Source organism: Natator depressus, chromosome 4 (assembly GCF_965152275.1).
Source record: "Natator depressus isolate rNatDep1 chromosome 4, rNatDep2.hap1, whole genome shotgun sequence".
Taxonomy (NCBI): domain Eukaryota; kingdom Metazoa; phylum Chordata; order Testudines; family Cheloniidae; genus Natator; species Natator depressus.
Window position 1 is genome coordinate 91,206,300 of NC_134237.1, and position 22,695 is coordinate 91,228,994.

Genomic DNA, 22,695 nt, shown 5'->3' on the forward strand with positions numbered 1-22,695 from the left:
TCCTGTGATTGACCAGTATACCCAGGTCTTTCTCCTACTCTGTCACTTCCAACTGATACGTTCCCAGCTTATAGCAAAAATTCTTGTTGTAAGTCCCTAAGTGCATGACCTTGCACTTTGCACTATTAAATTTCATCCTATTTTTGTTACACCGATTTTCAAGATCATCCAAATCTCCTTGTATGACATTCTAGTCCTCCTACATATTGGCAATGCCTCCCAACTTTGTGTCATCTGCAAAGTTTTTTAGCACACTTCCATTTTTTATGCCCAGGGCACAAATGAAAATGTTAAATAAAATTGGGCCCAACACCAGTTCTTGAGGAATTCCACTAGTAACCTCCCTCCACCTGGCAGTTCACCTTTCTGCATAACCTGTTTCAGTCTCCCCTTTAATGATTTTGTTATCCATCTTCATCAATTTAATAATTTCACATGTGGATCTTTATCAAATGCTTTACTGAAATCCAGGTAGATTAGATCTACATTTCGTTTATCTAGAAAATCGGTTATCTTGTCAAAGAAAGAGATCAAGTTGGTCTGGCATGATCTACTTTTTGTAAAACCATGTTGCATTTTATCCCAATTACCATTTACCTCTATGTCCTTAACTACTGTCTTTCAAAATTTGTTCTAAAAGCTTGCATATAACTGAGGTCAAACTAATGGGCCTGTATTCATTTATGGCAATGTATACATTTAGGTGTTTGGCCATACCTAGACTGTCTTTAATCTCCACCCCTCTTCAGTGTTTAGTGGTCCCTCTTCTTCTTTCCTGGTTTTCTTTTTATTTATATGGCTAAAGAATCTTTTAGAATAGGTTTTACTTTCCTTTGCAAGGTCCAACTCTGCCTGGCTTTTCGCAGTTCTCACTTTTTTTCTACACTTTTTGACCTCAAAGAGGTAGTTTTCCTTGCTGATCCATCCCTTCTTCCATTCCTAATAGGCTTTCTCTTAATAACCTGTTTGAGATGCTTCTCCATCCAGTTTGGTCTGCAACCCTTCCCTATGATTTTTTTCCCCTTGCTTGGAACATAGGCTTCAGATAGTTTCTGCAACTTTGACTTTTACTTTCAAGACTCACATTGAGATCCTTGAGTTCTTCTTCAGTCCAGTCCACTTCCCTAACTGATTCCTTAAATTTTTTTTTAAAAGTTTTTGCCCTTTTGAAATCAAGGACCCTAGCTGCAGACCTGTTTTTGTTTATCCTTCCAATTTAAACTGAATTAACTCATGGTTACTTGAATCAAGGTTGTCCTCTACAACCAGTTCTTCTATGAGGTCCTCGCTACTTACCAATACTAAATCTAAAAGGGCATCACCTCTTCTTGGTTCGGTGACTGTTCGGTGAAGAAATTTGTTGGCTACTGCATCCAAAGATATCTGGGTGCTACCATTATTAGTAGCACCTGCCCTCCAATCTGTAGCTGGGAAATTAGTCTCCCGTAATCACACAATACCCAGTAGTATTTATTTCATTAAAAATATTAGAGGTCGCTATCTATATCCAAATGAGATCATGGGGGTCTGGGCAAACCAGATGCAGTATCGCAGTTGAGCCTCTGTTACTTTTCTTCTCCAAAGTGATTTTGACTAGGGCTGTAAAGCGATTAAAAAAATTAATTGCAATTAATCCTCTGTTAAACTTTAATAGAATACCATTTATTTAAATATTTTTTGATGTTTTCTACATTTTCAAATATATTGATTTCAATTACAACACAGAATACAAAGTGTACAGTGCTCACTTTATATTTATTTTTAAATTACAAGTAATTGAACTGTAAAAAACAAAAGATAGTATTTTTCAATTCACCTAATACAAGTACTGTAGTGCAATCTCTTTATCATGAAAGTTGAACTTACAAATGTGGAATTATGTACAAAAAAACCTGCTTTTAAAAAATAAGAATGTAAAACTTTAGAGCCTGCAAGTCCACTCAGTCCTACTTCTCGTTTAGCCAATTGCTCAGACAAACAAGTTTCTTTACATTTGCAGGAGAAAATGCTGGCCACTTCATGTTTATAATGTCACCTGAAAGTGAGAACAGACATTCACATGGCACAGGCGTCGCAAGATATTTATGTGCCAGATGCACTAAAGATTCATATGTCCCTTCATGCTTCAACCATAATTCCAGGCATCATGCTGATGACAGGTTCTGCTCAATAACAGTCCAAACCAGTGCGGACCGACACATGTTCATTTTCATTATCTGAGTCAGATGCCACCAGTAGAAGATTGATTTTCGTTTTTGGTTGTTCGGGTTCTGTTTCCACATCAAAGTGTTGCTCTTTTAAGACTTCTGAAACAAAACACCTCGTCCCTCTCAGATTTTGGAAGACACTTCAGAGTCTTAAACCTTGAGTCGAGTGCTTTAGAAATCTCACATTGGTACCTTCTTTGCGTTTTGTGAAATCTGCAGTAAAAGTGTTCTTTAAATGAACTGGGTCATCATCCAAGACTGCTATAACATGAAATACATGGCAGAATGCAGGTAAAACAGAGCAGGGGACATACAGTTCTCCTCCAAGGAGTTCAGTCACAAATTTAATTAACGCATTATTTTTTTTAACTAGCATCATCAGCATGGAAGCATGTCCTCTGAAGTGGTGGCCGAAGCATGAAGGAGCATACGAATGTTTAGCATATCTGGCACGTAAATAACTTGCAATGCCGGCTACAAAAGTGCCATGCAAATGCCTGTTCTCACTTTCTGGTGACATTGTAAATAAGAAGAGGGCAGCATTATCTCCTGTAAATGTAAACAAATTTGTTTGTCTGAGCGATTGGCTGAACAAGAAGTAGGACTGAGTGGACTTGTAGGCTCTGAAGTTTTACATTGTTTTGGTTTTGAGTGCAGTTATGTAAAAAAAAAAATCTACATTTGTAAGTTGCACTTTCACAACAAAGATTTCACTACAGTACTTGTATGTGATGAATTGAAAAATACTGTTTCTTTTAAAAAACAAGGAGTCCTTGTGGCACCTTAGAGACTAACAAATTTATTTTACAAAGCCCTGGCTGGGATGATTTAGTTGGGGGTTGGTCCTGCTTTGAGCAGGGGGTTGGACTAGATGACCTCCTGAGGTCCCTTCCAACTCTGATATTCTATGATTCTAGGATTTGGGCATAAGCTTTCGTGGGCTAGAACCCACTTGCTTATGCCCAAATAAATTTGTTAGTCTCTAAGGTGCCACAAGGACTCCTCGTTGTTTTTGCTGATACAGACTAAGATGGCTACCACTCTGAAAACTATGTCTTTTGTTTATCATTTTTACAGTGCAAATATTTGTAATAAAAATAATATACGTTTTGATTTCAGTTACAACACAGAATACAAGATATATGAACATGTAGAAAAACTTCCAAGATATTTCATAAATTTCAATTGGTATTCTATTGTTTAACGTGTGATTAAAACTGCGATTAATCACGATTAATTTTTTTAATTGCGAATAACTTTTTTGAGTTAATGGCGTGAGTTAGCTGCAATTAATCGACAGCCCTAATTTTGACCCCAACAGATTCTGTTTTACCAATCCATCACTTCTAAGTTCTTTACAGTCTATCTCATCATTAATATACAATGCTACTTGACCACCTTTATTTTTATTTCTGTCTTTCCTGAACAGCACAGACAATTCAATAATGGTGTTCCAATTATGAGTACTATTCCACCATGTTTTCATTATCCGTTGTGACAGAGCTCCTTCTCTGCCACAGTGGGTTCCGCGCTTCCACTTAGTGGTGGGCTGGGGTATTCCTCTCTACCTCAGAATTTCCCCACGCCCCTGGGCTTGCTGTCCATACCTTGCCTGAGCTGGGTTCCTCCCGGCCTCCCTGATGGAGGACAGGGAGGGGGAAGGGAGCCTCTTAGTCTGTGGTAGTCTCTCCAGGCATGGTGGCAACAAACCAGGCACCCAGTTCAGTCTCTCCTCTCTGGCAAGGTCTCTTCCCTCAGACCTCCAGGGCCCAGAAGGGCTGTTCACCCTGTTGGGTAGGGTTTTCCCTGCCCTTCACCTCTGTACGTGTGCAGTTTTTCCTCCTGGTGCTTGTCAGCATCTGCATCGCCCAGCTCCCCAGTAGCGCGCTTTCCTCCTACAACTCCTATCGCGCGCCTATCTGGCTGGAGGGGAGGCTCTTAACAGTTACTGGCAGGCCCTTGATTGGCCCCAGGTGTTCTAATTTACCTAGAGTAACCTCTGTTCAGTTGCCAAGGGAAAAAGGACCTGCTTATCCTGGGGCTAATATACCTGCCTTTCAGCACTCTCCTGTAGCCATCTGGTCTGACCCTATCACACCCTGTAATATCTAGTTCCACTTCCTAAACCAATAGTTCTAGTTCCTCCATTTTGTTATCCAGGCTCCTTGCACTGGTGTACAGACATCTAAGTTGTTTCTGATTGACTGCACCCAGATTCCTCACTTGATTAAGTACAGTTACTTCAATGTGTATATGTCTAACTGGTCTGTTACTGCCGTTGGTCCTTATTTCCTCTTGTCCATTCTCCTGCCCTCTGTTGTTCCTTTCTTCATTGCTGTATCCTCTTTTTACTTGAATCTCCTCCCACTCAGAATTAGTATCAGGTGTGGAAATTACATGAGCATTCCCCCAACCGACTTCCCTGAATTAGTAATTTAAAGTTTTTTTAACCAGTTTTGCCAGCCCATAAGTCTTATTTTCCCTCTCTACTTAGGTGGAGTCCATCTCATGAGAACAGTCCTCTGTCCATGAATGCCTCTCAGAGGTCCAACATCCCAAAGCCCTCCAGTGCCTGTGCCATCTGTTGAGCATCATGATCTTGTCTTTCCTTCACTCTCCTTCTCTAGGAACAGGTAGAATCCCACTGAAGATCACTTGAGCCTCCATTCCTTTAAGCATCTTCCCCAGCTTGGCATAGTCTTCCTTGATGCATCCTAGCAAGAATCTAGCAGTATCATTTGTCCCCATGAGCAGAACAATCAGTGGATACTTTGCTGCTCCCATAGACATATTAAAACTGCAGGCAGTCCAAGAAACCTGCAAGCAGTTTCTCCCACTCATTCAGTCAATGCATAGTCAAGTGATGTCAGATAACATGACAACAGATTTCGACGTCAGCAAACGAGAGAGTGAGATCCATCTCTCTCTACATGGAGACAGTCAAACTGTGGAACTGGTGTATTCGACACCAGATTACCCTGTCAGCAGTACATCTCCCTTGGATACACAACGCTGTGGCAGATATTTGTCACCGGACCACAAATGGAAATTGCATGATTCCATGTACAGAATATATTCCATCAGTAGGGGGTCTCTAACTTTGGACCTGTTTTTGTCACAGCAGAACAGACAATGAATGCACAGTTTACTGCTCCAGAGTAGCCGTAAGTCAGGACTCCAGCAGTGATGCATTTCTAGTTACTTGGTCAGGACAACTAAGGTACTCCTTCCCACCCATCCTCCTCTTACTTCAGATTCTCAGGAAGATTGCACAAAATGGGGCAATGATCATTCTGCGTGCTCCCAGGTGGCCAAGACAATTCTTCAGATGACAGACTTCCTCAGATGTCAGTACGCCCATATATCAGCATCTAGATCTTCCCAGACCTTTTGACCCAAGACAAGGGCAGGGTCAGACATCCCAGTCCAGCTCCCTCCACCTGACAGTCTAATATTTGGAAGGGTGTTGAACTTAGAGATCATGTTCACAGACAGGCCAGACCATCTTTAACAATATTAGGAAAGACTCCATGAGGAAATGCTATGTAGCTAAGCGGAAAAAGTTCTCGATCTGGTTACAGTGTCACCAGATAACTCCAGAGGAATCCAGTGTCCCTCCTATATTTAAATATCTCCTATCCTTAAAGACAACAAGTCTTTGCCTTAGTTCCCTAAGTGTCCACTTACAGCTATCAGCCCTGTCATCCTCTGATTGATAACCATTCAATCTTCACCCATCCTGTGACAATATATTTTCTGAAGGATCTGGTCAGAACCTTTCCTCCCATGATCAAACCTATCCCAACATGGGATCTCAGTTTGGTCCTCTCGTTGTTAACAAGTGCACCATTCAAACTCATGGCTTCATGCTCTTTAGTCTACTTGATATGAAGGTGGCCTTTTAGGCAGCTGTCACCTCAGCCAGAAGAGTAGGTGAACTGAGGGCCCTTATGGTAGACCCACCGTATACAATCCATAAGGATAACATTTCTCTCAGACAACATCCTTAATTTACCACCAAGGTGGTCTTGGGTTTTCATCAGACACTCCGCCTACCTTTTTCCCCAAAGCCACACGCCACCAGTGAAGACAGTAGACTTCATTCATTGGACATCTGTTGGGCCATGGTGTTCTCCCTGCAAAGAACAAAATCCTTTTGGAAACTGCCTAGATTATGTATATCATTCACAGAACAGAAAGGGGAAGCAACCTCTTCCCAAAGACTTTCCACGTCGTTTTTGGGATGCATTGTCCTGTGTTATGGGTTGCTCTTCTCTTACAGGGAGTGAGCACTCGCTCCACGGAGCTCAGGCCATTTCTGTAGCCTCTTTGGATATGTCTTCACTGTAATTAAAAACCCATGGATGGCTTGTGCCAGTGGACACAGGCTCAGGCTAAGGGGCTGTTTAACTGGAGTGTAGACTTCTGGGCTCAGGTTGTATCCTGAGCTCTGGGATCCTCCCACTTCCCAGGGTCCTAGAGCCTGGGCTCCAGCCAGAGCTCAGAAGTCTACACTGCAGTAAAAAGAGCCACAAGCCTGGTGAGCCCAAGTCAGCTGGCACGGGCCAGCCATGGGTTTTTAATAGTAGTGTAGACTTACCCTCTTTGTGGCATTCCTGTCATCAAAATTTGTAATGCAACTATGTGTGGGGTTCGATCTGTACCTTCATGAGACTCTATGTCCTAGTGCAGGCTTCAGCAGCTGATGCATCTATCAGTACAGCAGTACACCTGTCATTGATATGGCAGAGGTCCTTGCCACCCTCTTCAATGACTACTGCTTGTCAGTCACCCGTGTGGAAAATACATTGGGATCAGAACTCAAAGAAAGTTGTTACTTACCTTGTATAGTAACTGGCATTCTTCAAGATGAGTGGTCCCTGTTGTCCCCACATTACTTCCCCTCTGCTTCAGATCTTTCTCTTACAATTTGCAGTAGAGAAGGAACTGGAGAAATGGTTGGTCCACACCACCTCTTGTACTCTGTTTGGAGAGTGAGGAGAGGAAGGGCACATGTGTGGGCCAACAGACACTGTTACCAAAAATCTTCCAGTCTCAGGCACATGGAGCACGTGTGCCCACAATAGAATACACATAGGGACCACACATCTGGAAGAAGTCCAGTTACTGTGCAAGGTAAGTAACTTCTCTTTAATACAGCATTTTTCCTTTAGCAAAGGTTCTGTTTTGCTGATCTTCTTGTGCTGCAAGTTCTTGTTTGTTTTATTCCCAGGGACAGATTTATGGATTTTAAAAGTTAGTCACAACAATAATAATTAGAATCCAAAGTGTCTTTCTCTTTGGATTATTAAAATGTTTAATTTTGTCTCATTTATATAAAATAAAATGCTAGGTTTTGCAAGGGTGAGAAATTCTGATCTGCCATTTTGAATTTGTTCTTTAAACCTACATGAATTTACAATGTCCATTTAAGGACATAGGCTCAAATTCTGAAACTGACTGCTGAGATGGATCCTTGCACCTGCACAGAACTCTAATAAAATCGGTGAAGCTCTACATCAGGGATCTCATACTCAAATCGCCACGAGGGCCACATGAGGCCTAGTACATTGGCCCGAGAGCCACATCACTGAAACCTTAGATATGTTATAATAGCCCTACAGAATAGAAATCCTGGGGCAGATCCTCAGCTGGTGTAAATTGCCATAGCTCCACTGACTTCCACTGAACTCTGGCAATTTATACCAGCCGATGATGTGCCCAGCTGTATGCAGTGTTCATGTTTAGCCCTAAGGTCTAAAATTGCATCTCTCTCTCACTTGAGGCCTTGTTGGAAATGGCCCTGAGAATCAGACCGTGGGATTTGAAAAGTAAGTGACTGGAAGAGTAATCAAAATGCAGAATGAAAGTGACTGGGAGAATGGGAAGAGACAGAATGAGGGAAACTCACTGATATGGGGGAAGAAAAGAATTGAGTCATACATAAAGAAGAAAGCTCCTGTCCTGTTCCACAGAACAGACAGATTTAAAGTAACTAATATCATTCACAAGAATGAATCCATTTACCTCCTTCATACCGCTGCCCCAAGAATCTGCTCCCCCAATGAGTAGTTCAAAGACATCAGTGCAAATTATATTCTTTACATCCCCTGTTAAATTACTGCTGAAGAAACGCTAAATGTAGTTGTGCTGCAAGGATCCGTTAATTCATATTTTACCACTCTTCCCCTTCCCTGCCCCCATTCCGACCCCTTCCCCAAAGTCCCCGCCCCCTCCCTGTCTCTATTCCAACCCCTTCGCCAAATCCCTGCCCCAGCCCTGCCTCTTCTCCTCCTCCTCCTCCCCTGAGCACGCTGCATCCCTGCTGCTCCCCCCTCCCTCCTGGAAAGTCCTAAGTGCTGCCAAACAGCTGTTTGGTGGCAGGAAGCGCTAGGAGGTAGGCATAGGAGCAGGGATGCGGCATGCTTGGGGGGGGAGGAATTTGGCTGCCAGTGGGTGCTCGAGCCCTGGAGCACCCACGGAGTCGGTGCCTATGGCGGGCCACAGGAAATAACTCCGTGGGCCGTGTGTTTAAGACCCCTGCTCTACATGGATGCAAGGGTCCACCTGCACAGATCCAGTTGTGGGATTGGGGCACTAGGTGGGAAAAAACGGAATATTAATATAATCTGTTAAAAGACTGTGTTCCAACTCTTCTCCTGTAGCTCAGTTCAGTCATACAAACATTTTTTTCTCTGAGATTCGAGTATCTGATTATTAATTGTCTCTAAATGTAGAAGGTTAATTTTATGCTTCCTAATTTCCATATTCTGAATTTGCTTACAGTTCAGGGCCACCATCCTGAAAACCCTTTGAAGATGAGACTACTTTGTATAAGGAACTGGGCTCCACTTCCCCATGCATTTTGCTTTGCAAACAGTCCTCACGTAGTCCCCTGTAGGTTCAACACAACATACTTTATTTACAATGTCTTATACAGGTTTGTGTCCCCACAGCATAAGACTTTCCCCAAGCTCTACCTAATCCATAGGCACAGGGTGCGATGGGGAGAGAGATCTCATCTTTCTGAGACCCTGGGTGTCTGCCCTTCCTTCCAGCCGCCGCCGCCTCCTTCCTGTCTCCCTTTTAACTGTCCCCAGCTGACAAGCTGAATCACCTTCTTAACTGGTTAATGACCCAGTCCTTAATTATCTCCCCAATTTGGCCCCTTTGGGAAGCTTATAGAGTGGTGAGTTGGCCTTAAGCTACTCCCATTCTGTCACAGGATCCTAGTTTTATAACATTGCAGCACAACCTAGTCTCTAAATCTGTGCTCTAAAGATGAGGCATTATGGAAAAGTGACTGCATTGTTAATGAAGATGTTTTCTTTACTTACATTGACAGTTATCTGCAAACTGTGTTTGCTTATAGATTATATTAATATAAAATATGAGCAAAACATACATATGGAATTAAGGGAATAATAAATTCTTGTAGAATATATTTGTACTCTAAAGAAAAACGTTTATTGTACCTGGTTAAATGTTCTTTGTTCTCTTATGTGGATGCTGAAGTGAAAGTAAAAGATTCCAGCAGTTTCCAGAAATACCCACCCCAAATTATAAATTGCAAGTTTCTAAAGGGACTCTGTGTAGTATTCTGTGTCAAAGCCTCCAGCTGTCAATCCCTTCTTCCTAAAAGCAGATAGAGCGTAGAAATAATATGCTAAGTTTTCCTTTGCGTCAGAGTATGTCTACACTGCAATAGGGAGCACATGTAGACATACCTGAGCTAGCTTTGATCTAGCTAGGTTAACGGTAGTTCTGGTATGTCTATGTATGCTGCAGTCACACCTCCCAACTGCAGTGTAGACATGCCTTCCTTACGAAAATGAATACCCAACAATCAAGCACGTTCTTAAGGAAGGACACAACATCAGTCTGCATCACTACTGGCATTGCAGACTCATTAAGATTTCTGAAAAATTATGCCATTTCCCAGGTGTTCCTTATGCTCTTCTACTACATACAGTTTAACTGAAAGCACTTCTCTATTAAGGAGTCTAGAAAATTTCAACGTTGGCCATGTGGAGAAGACACATTTAGCACATATTAGCACAGACAACAATATTCAGAAGAACAATTGCACACATTTGACTGTTCCTTTTTTATCTGGAAGAATATCTAGAGAATACTTTATCTTATTAATGATCTCTCTCCATTATGTTCTTTGTAGATCTGGACTCATCCATTGACCTTGATTTGAAAAAATCTGTACTAGAAATGGGCCACTATTTAGACCTAAATTGTTTTTTCTACAGCTGTCTTAAAAATGTCTGGCATGCCCATGCGCATTAACTGTTCTGTGGGACAAAATGGCTATTTTATGTGACAGAACCCGAGATTTAATGTCTAAAAGAGGTACTTCAGGAGTGATGTCATTAGCCAGTTGTTATAAGGAACTCACAGCCTGTCGTATCACTGTCAAGGTCTAATAGCTTCAGGACCAATGGGAGAGTAAATGATGTACTGCTATTCAGGGATTGTCCAGTCTTTAATATGCGTTCAGTTAGTTTATATTGAAAAGAAAGACGCGCACACACGGTAGAAATTCTCTGAAATAGTTTGAGAGCAATCCTGTGTGTCCCAGTGTAGGAGACATAACATCACCATAAGAGTGCTAATCTATATAGGAAATTGCCATCTGAGAACAATTATAAGGAAGTTGATTTTTATTGTGGAAATAAAATCTAATAAATATTTCAGGTGTTTGGGTTCATTCATAAATTAGATAAGTCCAAAACCCATCATCTGTTTAGTATAGTGATGTTAATGTTGTAGTGTTTTACAGTGGAAAAATGTACAGGACAGTCTAACATTATATATCAGAACGATTTACTCATGATAGTCTATGACGTAGTTATAGTTTTAATTGGTCAGAGTTAAAAATGAGAGTTCTAACAGTAACTCCAGTTTATTAAGAGAAATTATGCAAAATCTGTTTCCCAGGGTGATTACTTCCATTCTGCCAGTTGTTTGTGATGGGGAACTGTGTGAAGAAGGAGAATGGAAAGGGAAAAGTTTTTTCATAGTCGTTCCGGAAGTAGGAGTTTGATGCTATAGGCAATCATGAGCCAATAATTTTTGATCTGTTCACTCAAAAGTTAAGCTTTGAAGGTTTTGATCATATTAGTTTTGTCTAGAAAAATATTTAAAGTATTTGCACACATTTTCATGAGAGGGCTTTCTTGTAACATCATTAGTTGACATTAATGGGAAAATTACATTTGCTATACATGACAAATCGCATTTTAGAAAGAAAAATTGAGGAGTATTCTAACCAGAAGTTGGAAAACATTAAAAAGAAAGATTCTTTATGACTGAAGCATAACTAAAGGTGTATAATTCTGTATATGAGGAATCCAGATATCTGAATACTTAAAATAAAACTGGGTGATGTAAACATACTTTTGGTTTTAAGCATTGACTCCTGTAGCTTAAAAGAAGTTGTTATATATCTGTCCCTTCTGTAAGAGCAATGAAAAATATACTTGCTTTGCAGGATGGCAGTTCAGTTGTCAAGGATGAACAGGTTAGCATTGCTAGTGAAGACACTGGATCATATATATTACAAGAACAACAAGAATCTCTAATCTGTCAGGAACCTCTAGAGTTGGAAGAAATTCCTGAAATGCCAGAACTGCCAGCTCCTGAGAGCTATTCTGAATCTATATGTGAAGAGGATGTCACCCTTGCTTTGAAAGAGCTAGATGAGAGATGCGAAGAAGAAGAAGCTGACTTCTCTGGGTTATCTAGGTAAGAGTACACTTTATTTTAACTTCAGAAATAATGTACCACTTGTATATTCTGGCTTTCACATTAGTCAAGTAAAGCAACCCTTTTTCTGGTTGAATTTCTCATACTTATTATCAGAAATCTTCTAACAGTACAAACTTTTAAAATAAGCACATCAAATAAATGTTTGATTCATTCTTCAAGTTACTCCCAGCGTGGATCCCACTTACGGGTGTCTGTGTACCCCAGAACAGGAGTTTGGAGCATTTTCACTAGTAGTGTCTGGCAAGGGTTGTGCATGCACCCTGTATGCCCAAATTCCACTCAGTTCTTTCTAACCGCTTTAGGCAGTGAGTCAGAACAGAATTGTGTCCTTTTTGTAGATTTTGTTACTTGTTAGAGTAGAAGTTTATAATTAATTTTTTTATAGTTAGTTGTACACCTCTACCCCGATATAATGTGATCCGATATAATGTGAATTCAAATATAATGCAGTAAAACAGCGCTCTGGGGAGCAGGGCTGCTTTACCTCGTTATATCTGAATTCGTGTTACCTCAAGCAGTTCCTCTGCACCCCCCGCTTACTTGCTGCGGCCCCCCCCCGGCCTCAGCTCACCTCCCTTCCGCCTCCTCCCACGAGCGCACCGCCGCTCTTCTCCCCTCTGTCTCCCAGCTTCCCGCGCCAAACAGCTGATTGGCGTGGCAAGGCAGGGAGGGAGGGAGAAGCGGAGTGGCGGCGGCACGCTCAGGGGAGGAGGCGGAGGCAGAGTGGAGGTGAGCTGGGGCAGGGAGCGGTTCCTCTCCCTACCCCGATATAACGCGGTCTCACCTATAAGACGGTAAGATTTTTTGGTTCCCGAGGACCGCATTATATCGGGGTGAGGTGTAGTTGTTACTGTTTCATTTAGCCATTGGCAGAAGAGGGAGAGAGAGAGCAGATTGGAGCAGGGTTAGTTATGTCAGAGCCTAAATCTCCCAGCTTCAAATCACATCCTTCCTCTGTGTGTGTGGGGGGGGGGGGGGGGAAGGGTTCTCCTCTTTTTTTTTTTTTTTTTTTTTTCTTATGGAAAAATCCATGAGCATTATATCGGCCTTGAAGTAGAGACTGAGCACAGAGACTTCTTGTTCCCAACTCATCCTTCTAGTGCTCCTGTCCCTAGAGATGTGACATTGAGCACAAGAGCGGTAAAGAAACTGAAAGAGAGTAAAAAAATATCCATCATAGTCGTCAAGAATCTCTGTTGTCCAAGGACTGACATCTTAAATGCCAAGTTGACAAAGTAAGAGGATGGGCTCCTCAAAGGAGTCATTTTCTGCTGGGACGGGAAAAAGTGGGAACAGAACCCTCAGTGCTGCACCATAATGAAGAGCCAGCACAGAGATCTTCTTTGATAACAAGGGCTCAAGGACACAGGAATGCAAAGGTGTGTTTATTATACCCCACCAAGGCATCAGATTTATCAGCACTGTCCATCACAACACCGCAACACTCAGCATTGTCTACTCCGCACTGCCTTTGTTGGTACCATTGTCACATGTGTACCCCATTGTGGGGCGTCAGGTCTTGGGGGAATCAAAGTAGAAATTTAGCAGTCCAAGTGGCCTAGCCTTCTGTGTAACCACAGCCCAGTGGCCAGAGTCAGTGCAGTTGCCCTTCGGTACATGGCAGCACGACCCAATAGTTAAGGTCAATGGGGCAGTCCTGCTGTGTGGCCCTAGGGAACCAGTGTTTCCACAATCAGTCTAGCTCACCCGGTAGCTCAGTCCAGATCCCTGCGGCACTTCCTACACTTCCATCCAAAGCTGGTAATCTCGTGGCCTCTGCTGTCTCTCCTCCTTTGGTGACAGTCGGCTGGGGGTCCACTGGAGCCTCAGCCCAGCTGGCTTCTGGGTCCTGGAGCTCTGGCAGTGTCCCTGGAGGAACCTGTAACACACATCTGCTCTTGTCGGTGGCCAGCTCAGACTGAACTTAGCTACTCCTTTTTATACTCTGGGTCCAGCTGGAGCATGCCCAGCAGGGGTGAGGAGGCGTGGCTTCCTCGCCCTACAGAGTGTGGTTAACCCGTGTTGAACCAGTGTGCTGTAGGTACACCCTGTAACAACCATCATTATTAATTAAATCCTGCTTGCTACTTGCACTGGTCCCAGCCTCTGAGGATTCCTCAATGCAGAGGGAGATAGCAACAGCATCCTCAGCACAGGTTTCTCTTCCAAACAATTTCTCATATCTGAGAGGTTCTTTTATGTCCTCACCAAATCTCAGGGTAATTCTAACACCTGACTCCCCAATCCTGAGAGTTTTCCCCAATTTCGGTACTAGCCAGATCTCCTTCCTAGAAAGAAACAAGGGTTCCTGTGATGAAAATGTATCTGAGAAAACATGGCAGTATGATTAAGAATGTGAACTCCATTCAGATCCTGCAGTCACCTATTATATGTCTCCAATATTAGATGTTTCTGCATCCAAAGACTCTTAATTCCTCCTCAGACTCTGACAAGAGATCCCTTCCAAAGAGGAAAGTATATCGACAAAAGGAAAATAACGTCAGGGAGGGATATAGGAAAGAACCTCCTGCTAACTTAAGGATTTAAATCCTCAGTATACTCCTTGGCTTCCCCAAAATTGGTCAAATTTTTCTTTTCCATATGATCAGCAACCATGGTCATATCAGACATCCTGGGCCATAATATTCACATTTTCAAGGACAAGTTTCCCCACAATACATGTGGTCTACATGTAAGTAGCCTGTTGCAAATTTTTGTGAATCTTATCACTGTCCTCATTAAGTTCAAGAGACAGAGGAACAACAAGATACTAACGATGAGGAAATACCTATTCATCAGGAAGATCCTTCTGATCATCTACATTGTTCTTCCTTGCCTGATGAAGGCATTTTACATGTTTTACCCGTTGATGATTTTAAAACCTTTCAAGAAATATTAGAATGTATGGCAAAATGTATGCCAGTCTGGTGTTCCGTCTGCCTCCCGCACTGGGGTTCTGTCCGCTGGCCACCTGCCAGCTGGGGTCCCAGCCGCCGGCCCCGCTCTGCCGGCCTGGGGTTCCGTCCATCCAGGCTGGCAGTGGGATGAGCGGGGCCGGCGGCCGGGACCCAAGACCGGCAGCGCAGGCGGCAGACGGAACCCCAGTCCGGCAGCGGTCTGGGGTGCCAGCCACCGGCCCCTGCCAGCTGGGGTGCCGGCCACCGGCACTGCTCAGCCCGCTGCCAGTCTGGGATTCAGTCGAGGAGGCCCTGTAAATGTAAAATTTATTACTGGCACGCAAAACCTTAAATTAGTGAACACTTGGCACGCCACTTCTCAAAGGTTGCCGACCGCTGCTATAGAGTTTGTTGCAGCTCTCCTAGATTTGGTGGCAGCAAGAGCATTCTTCCCACCAGACAAATTTCAGATAATGAAGAATCTGATCCTCCAAAACAGTCAGGATGTGTCTGAATCTTCTAGGCCATAGGGCTTCATTTACAGTTGTAACTCTGTTTTGCCAGATTATGTCCGATACTATTTCAGACTTGAATCCAAGTCAGTTTACAACCCAAAGCTTCATGACATGTCATTAAAGGTGGTGATTCTGGACCAGATTCTAGTTTCTCTGGACTGACAGAGGATAAAAGAAAAGTATATATGGAAGTTCAGTTTGTTTCTCCCATAGCATCCAAAGCTCTGATAACAGACGTATCCCAGATGGGTTGGGGAGCACATATAGATCACATTCAACTCTTGGCTTTTGGTCTCATTTACAATCCATAATGCATGTAAACATCCTAAAATTCAGTGCAGTGAGACTAACTTGCAAAATGTTTCTACCTATGATGGAGGACTCTTTAATCCAAGTTCTCATGGACAATTTCACAGAAGCCTATTATGTAAACAGGCAAGGAGGTGCAAGGTCAGACCTTCGTTGTTCTCAAGAAGCCATAAGACTTTGGGAATGGTGTATTCAGAATTGAACAGTCTGACAGCTCTTCATCTCCTGGGAGAGAGTAATGGGCTGGCAGACCCCCTAAGCAGGAAAGTGACCTCATCCCATGAATGGGAATTAAAAAATCATTTACTAGACTGACTTTTCCAAGAGTGGGGGTTTCCCCAAATAGATTTATTCGCTTCAGATCAAAAGAGTAAATGTCCAATATTTTGTTCTCAAGCAGGACAGTATCCCAGGTCTCTAGCAGACACCTTCTTCATTTGTTGGTCACACAGTTCAATGTATGCTTTCCCTCCATTTCCGCTAATTCCAAGGGTGTTACAGAATGTAAAGTGAGAAAAAACTCGGATTATATTGGTGGATCTTGCTTGGCCTCGTCAATCTTGGTTCTTGGACAAACTGCTTTGTCAAATCACTAATTTATCACACTCCCAGTTCAGAAGGACATGGTATCACAGTCTAGTCCTTCACCCAAACCCAGCTTCATTGTGTCTCACAGTTCGGATGATATCAGGATGTCCTAAGTAGTCAGTGTTCTTTGGAGGTACAAAATGTTCTTCTGGGCAGGAAATTATCTACTAGGATTACATATACTGCAAAATGGAAATTATTTTCATTATCTGCAATATCTAAGGGTTATGTTCCATGTCAGTGTTCTATTCCAATTATTTGTTTTTAAAGCACCCAGAAGTGTTTACTGTTTCAATTGCAGGTCATTGGCAGTTATTTCCACATTCCATCCTCCAGTAGAAGGAGGTTCAGTTTTCTCTCATCAATCAGTGTACAGATTTATGAGAGGTGTTCGTGTTTTCCTCTTGCGAGAAAGATCACTCCAACATGGGATTTAAATCTAGTACTTTCTTCACTTATGGACCATCCTTTTGAACCTCTATCAAATTGTCCAATTCATTTATTGTCAATTTTGGTGGCATCTATATTAACTTGTAAAATAAATGAATCGCAAGCTTTAATGATAAATTCTCCCTACACAGTTTTTCATATGGGGAGAGTAACTAGGAGACCACATCCGAAAGTATGGTCAGACTTTCATATCAATCAACTTATTCACTTACCAGACTTTTTTCTGAAACCTCATTCACATTGATTTAACCTAAATTACATACTGTAGATGTCAGAAGATCATTATGATGTTACCTAGGTAGAAGTAAAATCTGTTTGTAGCACTCCAAGACTTTTCATTGCTTATGGTAATAAATCCAAAGGGATGGTTATTTTGTCACAAAGACTCTCAAAATGAATATTGGATGGTATTACGACTGCTTACAACATTAATAAAAAGAATCTTCCTTCAAATATTTGGACTCACTCTACCAGAGCACAAGCCATGTGGACAATATGCCTAAGTCAAATAGCAGTTTTCAGAGTAGCAGCTGTGTTAGTCTGTATTCTCAAAAAGAAAAGGAGTACTTGTGGCACCTTAGAGACTAACAGATTTATTTGAGCATAAGCTTTGAGCTGTACCTCACGAAAGCTTGTGCTCAAATAAATTTGTTAGTCTCTAAGGTGCCACAAGTACTCCTTTTCAAATAGCAGTGTCCAAAATCTGCAGAGCAGCTGCCTGGCCTTTAGTGCATATGTTTATGAACATTATTCATTAGTGATTGCTTCAATATCCGATGTCCATTTTGGAAAGACAGTTTTGCAATTTCTTTTCAAATAACTCATGCCCCTGACCTCCTCAAATGGTGACTTCTGGCTAATCACCATAAGTGGGATCCACAAGTGCACTAACTCAGAGAAGAAAGAACGGTTGCTTAACTTACAGTAACTGTGGTCCTTTGAGATGTTCTGCACATGTGCATCCCACAAACACCCTCTGTCCCTGCAACTAGGAGTGTGGATCCTGAGCGACAAAGTTGCAGTGTGGTCGCTATGCCCTTAAGCCCTTGGGAACAGGGGCATGAGGACATATAGGCCACGTGTGACCCCTGATGGACATGACTAGTGAAAATGTTCCAAACGCCTGTGCTGGGGTACATAGATACCTGTAAGTGCAAAACATCTTGAAGAACCACTCTTACTGTGAGGTAAGTAACCTCACAGTTTTTCTTCGTTCAGGAAATGAAACTGTTGGGTCAGTCCTGGGCCCAGCTCTATCTCCTTTGCACTTCTGAACAATGCATAGCACATAAAAAGCTGCCCTAGAGGAGCAGCGTCACACAAGAATCCTCAGTTGGCTCAAAACCATCAGCATGGGGGCAGGGGAAGGTTGGGGACCACAGAAGGTAAGCCTTAGCAGTTCAGGGAGAGCAAGAAAGCACAGACTGAGTTTGAAGATGAATAAATCACAATGAGAGAGGAACAGGAGAAGCTGAGCATTGTAGATTTTTATATTGGGTCACTGTAATATGCCTTGCAAAAATTAAAGGCTGATGCCAGTCAGTAGCAGTTTGATTTCCCATGTACTAATTAGAATTCACCTGTTCTTGCAATGTGTTTACATTAAAAAAAAATTAGTTCTAGCCTGAACAGTGATGAAGATAACCTTTTAGGGTTAGTCCTCTGACTAATAGGTGTCTGGTAAATGCTGCAGACTTTGTAGATTATGGGAGAAACTGCCTGCCTCTAGCCTGCTCACAAAGGCTTGCTTTACTTGTAGCTTTTATGGGCATTGCACTACTGAACTGAACACATGCAAATACTACAAAACCAACTTATTTTCCAGTGTCATGTTGTAAATGATTGCTGTGATGAGTAGTCTAAACAATATTGTTTTTCAAAAGATTTTCTCTGGTCAAGGACTGGGAAAATAAGCAGGGGGAATTTGGTCTACCAAGCATAGTTTAGCTGCTACAATCTACTACTAGAATTGTTAGCATCAAGAAGAAAGTAAATTTGTGGGCATGTTATTGTGTTAAATGGATAAGTTTTATTTAAAATGTGCTTTAAGTGCCTCTCTGAAAGAGAGGCTGGTACTGTGGGGGAAAAAATCGTGTTAATTTTATAAAGTTTTTTATAAACATCGCTAATTGCAAATAAAATAGTAAGCTTGTTGTGTAATAAAGCATCAAGAAAAATAATTGTGTAAAATATAATTTCTTCTAATACAGAAGTTTTTTAAAATTGTTAGTGACTTTGAGTATCAGCATTGATTAATCTGTCTCATAAGTAACAGCATTATCAGAGCATTGATACATGATGAAAAGTCCATCTGTAGGACATTCTTTGAACAACAGCTTGTTAAATTGTCCATAAAAGTGGACCTGTTCCAATCTATTTCTATCCACATATAGATATTACTTAAGATAATTTTCAAAATTGGTATACTGCAGCAAGAGCTTTTGGGTTGCTCCCAAGACAAGCTAGAGCTTTGCTACATTGCAGATGATTAGATAGTCAAGGAGTGGAATATTCAATTATATTATTTTTGGCAAGAAAATATGTCCCTTTCTTAAATGTTCTATAGATAAAAATGTTAAACAGAAACAGCATAATATATGTTTACTTTGTTATTGGATATTTGGGGCTGTATGTATCAACATTTATAGCAGCAAACGCCTTACTTACAAAAGCCTTTTAATCTTCTCCTGCTTCATTGTTTATAGTTTCACTGCAGATTCCATTTTGTTTGAAACAAAAACAGAATTCTCTCTAGATTTTTAATTTTAGTGACTTAGTTGTATTGCATGTTCTAATTAAAATTTTCAAAATAAATTAAATTAGTGAAAACTGTTTCCTTTTTTTCCTCATAGTATTTACTGACAAGCTTACATCATTTATTTTATTTACAGCCAAGATGAGGAAGAACAGGATGGTTTTCCAGAAGTACAGACTTCCCCACCACCTTCACCATTTCTTTCTGACATATTGGCAGCTTTTCAACCAGTGGCATATGATGATGAAGAGGAGGCCTGGCGCTGCCACGTCAATCAGATGCTGTCAGACACTGATGGATCTTGTGCAGTCTATACTTTTCATGTGTTCTCCAGGTTATTTCAGGTCAGTGACTCATTACTAATTAGTTTCTGACCCTTTTCCAAACAGTTTATTTTTCTAATTAATTTTCCAAGGCCTGACACTACCATCAAAAATTCAAATATATTAAAATAATGTTGTTATATGATCATGAAGTATTTTTTCCACAGGACCCTGCCTCATTTAATTCAGAGGATGGATATTGTGCAGGAAATAAGGCATCTGTTCAGTATTTCTTTTTATCCTCATCATTTGTGTGTCCCATCCCACACACACTTTGTTTTTTACTGAACATCATCCAAACCCTTTGCTGATTGCAGAATTATTGATTTCTTCATGAGCTTTTCTGTGGCACTCATCACCAAAGTATGCCAGCCTAACAAATATTAATGAGTTTGTCTTCACAAAACCCCATGAGGTAAGGAGGTTTTTCCACAGAAAGGGAATTGATATACTAGGAGATTAAGTTCAAAAATTTCTGTTAATTTAGGTTGCCTCAATTATTGGGAACCCAGCTAGGGCCTGATTTTTTCAGAGTACTTAGCATTTTTATAGCACTTAATATGTTCTAAACACTGCAAATTAGGCATTAATTAATTAATCCTCTCACTATCCTGTGAGGAGGTGGATAAGTATTACCTCAGTGAAACTGACACAGAAAGACAAAGTAACTTGATCAAGACCACACAGTGAGTGAGTGGCAGAGCAAATATTAAAATTCAAGACCTCCTGACCCCAATTCTGTGCTCATTCCTCCAGACTACACTGCCTTACTGCCAGAGGCTTGAGCATCATCTCCCAGTTAATTCAGCTGTCGTTACAAGTGCTCAGCTTCTCTGAAAATCAGACCACAGCTGTCTGAAGTTGGGCGCCCAGAAGAAGAGAAACAAACTAGTAGTATCCCCTTGTGAAAATGTTGATTTAAGTGATTTGTTCAGCATCACACAGGAAGTCTGTGACAGAGGTAATGATACAACACAGTCCTACTGGGTGGCATTCAACTGCCTTGACCAGGAAACCATAATTTCTCTTGCTGCAGTCCCCTGCCTCATTCACTATTCCAAATTCTGCAACAAATGAAGAAAGGATGGTTCAAACAACAGGTTCATTCACTACATAACCCTCATTCATTCCCTGATCACCATCCATCCTGTGCACTGAATGAGGCAGGGGTCAAGTGGGGAAAAAAGTATGTGATTTTGTAATTAAAGACTCTATCACAATCAGTATCCCATATACTCTGATTCTCTGCTGAATTTGTCATTTTGTCATATGCTATGGAATTTCACGCTTTGGCTACAGAATCAGCCATTTTGCTTCAGCCAGATACCTACCATTTTAGTCCTCCCTGCTCCACCTTGGCCTGGCTTTAGCTTCCTCTCTCTGTGCTGCTTTTACCACAAGCGGAAATGCATTACGTAAACAGCACTTTCTCTTTCCCTGCTGTTCATAAAAGGAGGAGCCAAAAAGCAGAGCAACAGCTCTCCCTGGCTCATGAGGACTAACCTTGACTAGCTGTGAAGATGTGTGCCCTGGGGGGAATGTTGCAAACCAGGGCCAAGTCATTGGGCTGCAGGCGATGGGGATATTTCCATCTCACCCAGGCTCTGACATGTGCAGGACTGGATTAAGGCAATTGGGGGCCATAGGCATACCACAAGAAGGTAAGGGGCCTTTTGTGACCATACCCCACTCCTGCACCATAGCCCCAAACCCCCACTTGGAGTAGCAATGACAGAGAAAAGCTGAGTGCTCTTTTCACAGTGTCCCTGAGCATCTAGCTATGTTGGGAGTAACTGTTCTCTGTTACCCAGAGGCTCCATAAAATTTAGAGAATTCAGCAGCATATTATGAAAAATCAACAAATTGAACTAATTAGTAGTGCTGTGGAATTGAGAGTTTCCTGCTACTGAACTAAGGAGTACCTGGTATAGAATTTGTCCATTGTGGTTCAGAGTATAGGGGGCCGTAATCATAACGCATAAGTGCAAGTAGCAGAATGAAGGTTGAACAGACAACCTTAATCCTGGCATTTCCTAGCTACAGAGTGCTTGACTTTGCAATCTTACTAACATTATTTGACTGTAGATCTTTTGTATGTAATTTTTCAGGTATTATGAAAAGAATTTATAGGAACATACTGGGTCAGAACCATAGTCTTATAAACATATTTAATTAAAAAAAATGAATAAACATAATTCAAAAAGTTTTCTGAAATATTATTTTCTAACTATGTTGTATCAAATATATAATGGTGTTTGCAGGCATACATTTTAATTGGCACTTGTTGACAATGACCTGCATAAATCGCTACTTATCATTTATTTGTAGGACCCTACCAAATTCACAGCTCTGAAAAACATGTCACGGACTGTGAAATCTAATTTTCCCTAGCCAGGTGCCAGATTTCATGGGGTCTTCTACCGTGCACAGGGCTCCAGCTGCTAATCAACCGGAAATGGGGAGGGACGAGACTTTCTCTTCCCCTGCAGGGGCCACTCCTAGGGTGGGTCATACCCACCTCCGGGATCTTCCCCAGCAACAGGAAGCTCTGTGGCTCCAGCTGTCACACCCCCTCCTACCCCCATGTGGGGAAGCCGCAGCTCCAGCTGTCGCCTCCTGTCCCCCACCCACCCTCCAGTACCCTACCACCCTCACTTCTGTGCTGCCACTGGCTTTAGAGCTGGGCTCCCAGCCAGCAGCCTTCATCTCTGGCTGCCTAACTCTAAAGGTAGCGCCCCTGCCAGCAGCAGAGCAGAAGTAAGGGTGGCAGTCCCATGCCCCACTACAATTGCCTTGCAGCCCTTCCACCCTGACCGCCTTTTGGGTCGGAACCCCCACAGTTACAACACTGTGAAATTTCAGATGTAACTA

General features: G+C 41.9%; 1 protein-coding gene across 1 annotated transcript in view; it reads left to right on the forward strand.

Moving 5' to 3' along the window:
- The window catches only part of FRYL (FRY like transcription coactivator), a 321,897-nt gene that overhangs the window by 274,041 nt on the left and 25,161 nt on the right, over positions 1–22,695 (forward strand). Inside the window, exons 55-56 of the mRNA XM_074951439.1 lie at positions 11,710–11,963; positions 19,638–19,845. Of these exons, the coding sequence (XP_074807540.1) occupies positions 11,710–11,963; positions 19,638–19,845 (462 nt within the window). The remainder of the gene's footprint in view (positions 1–11,709; positions 11,964–19,637; positions 19,846–22,695) is intronic.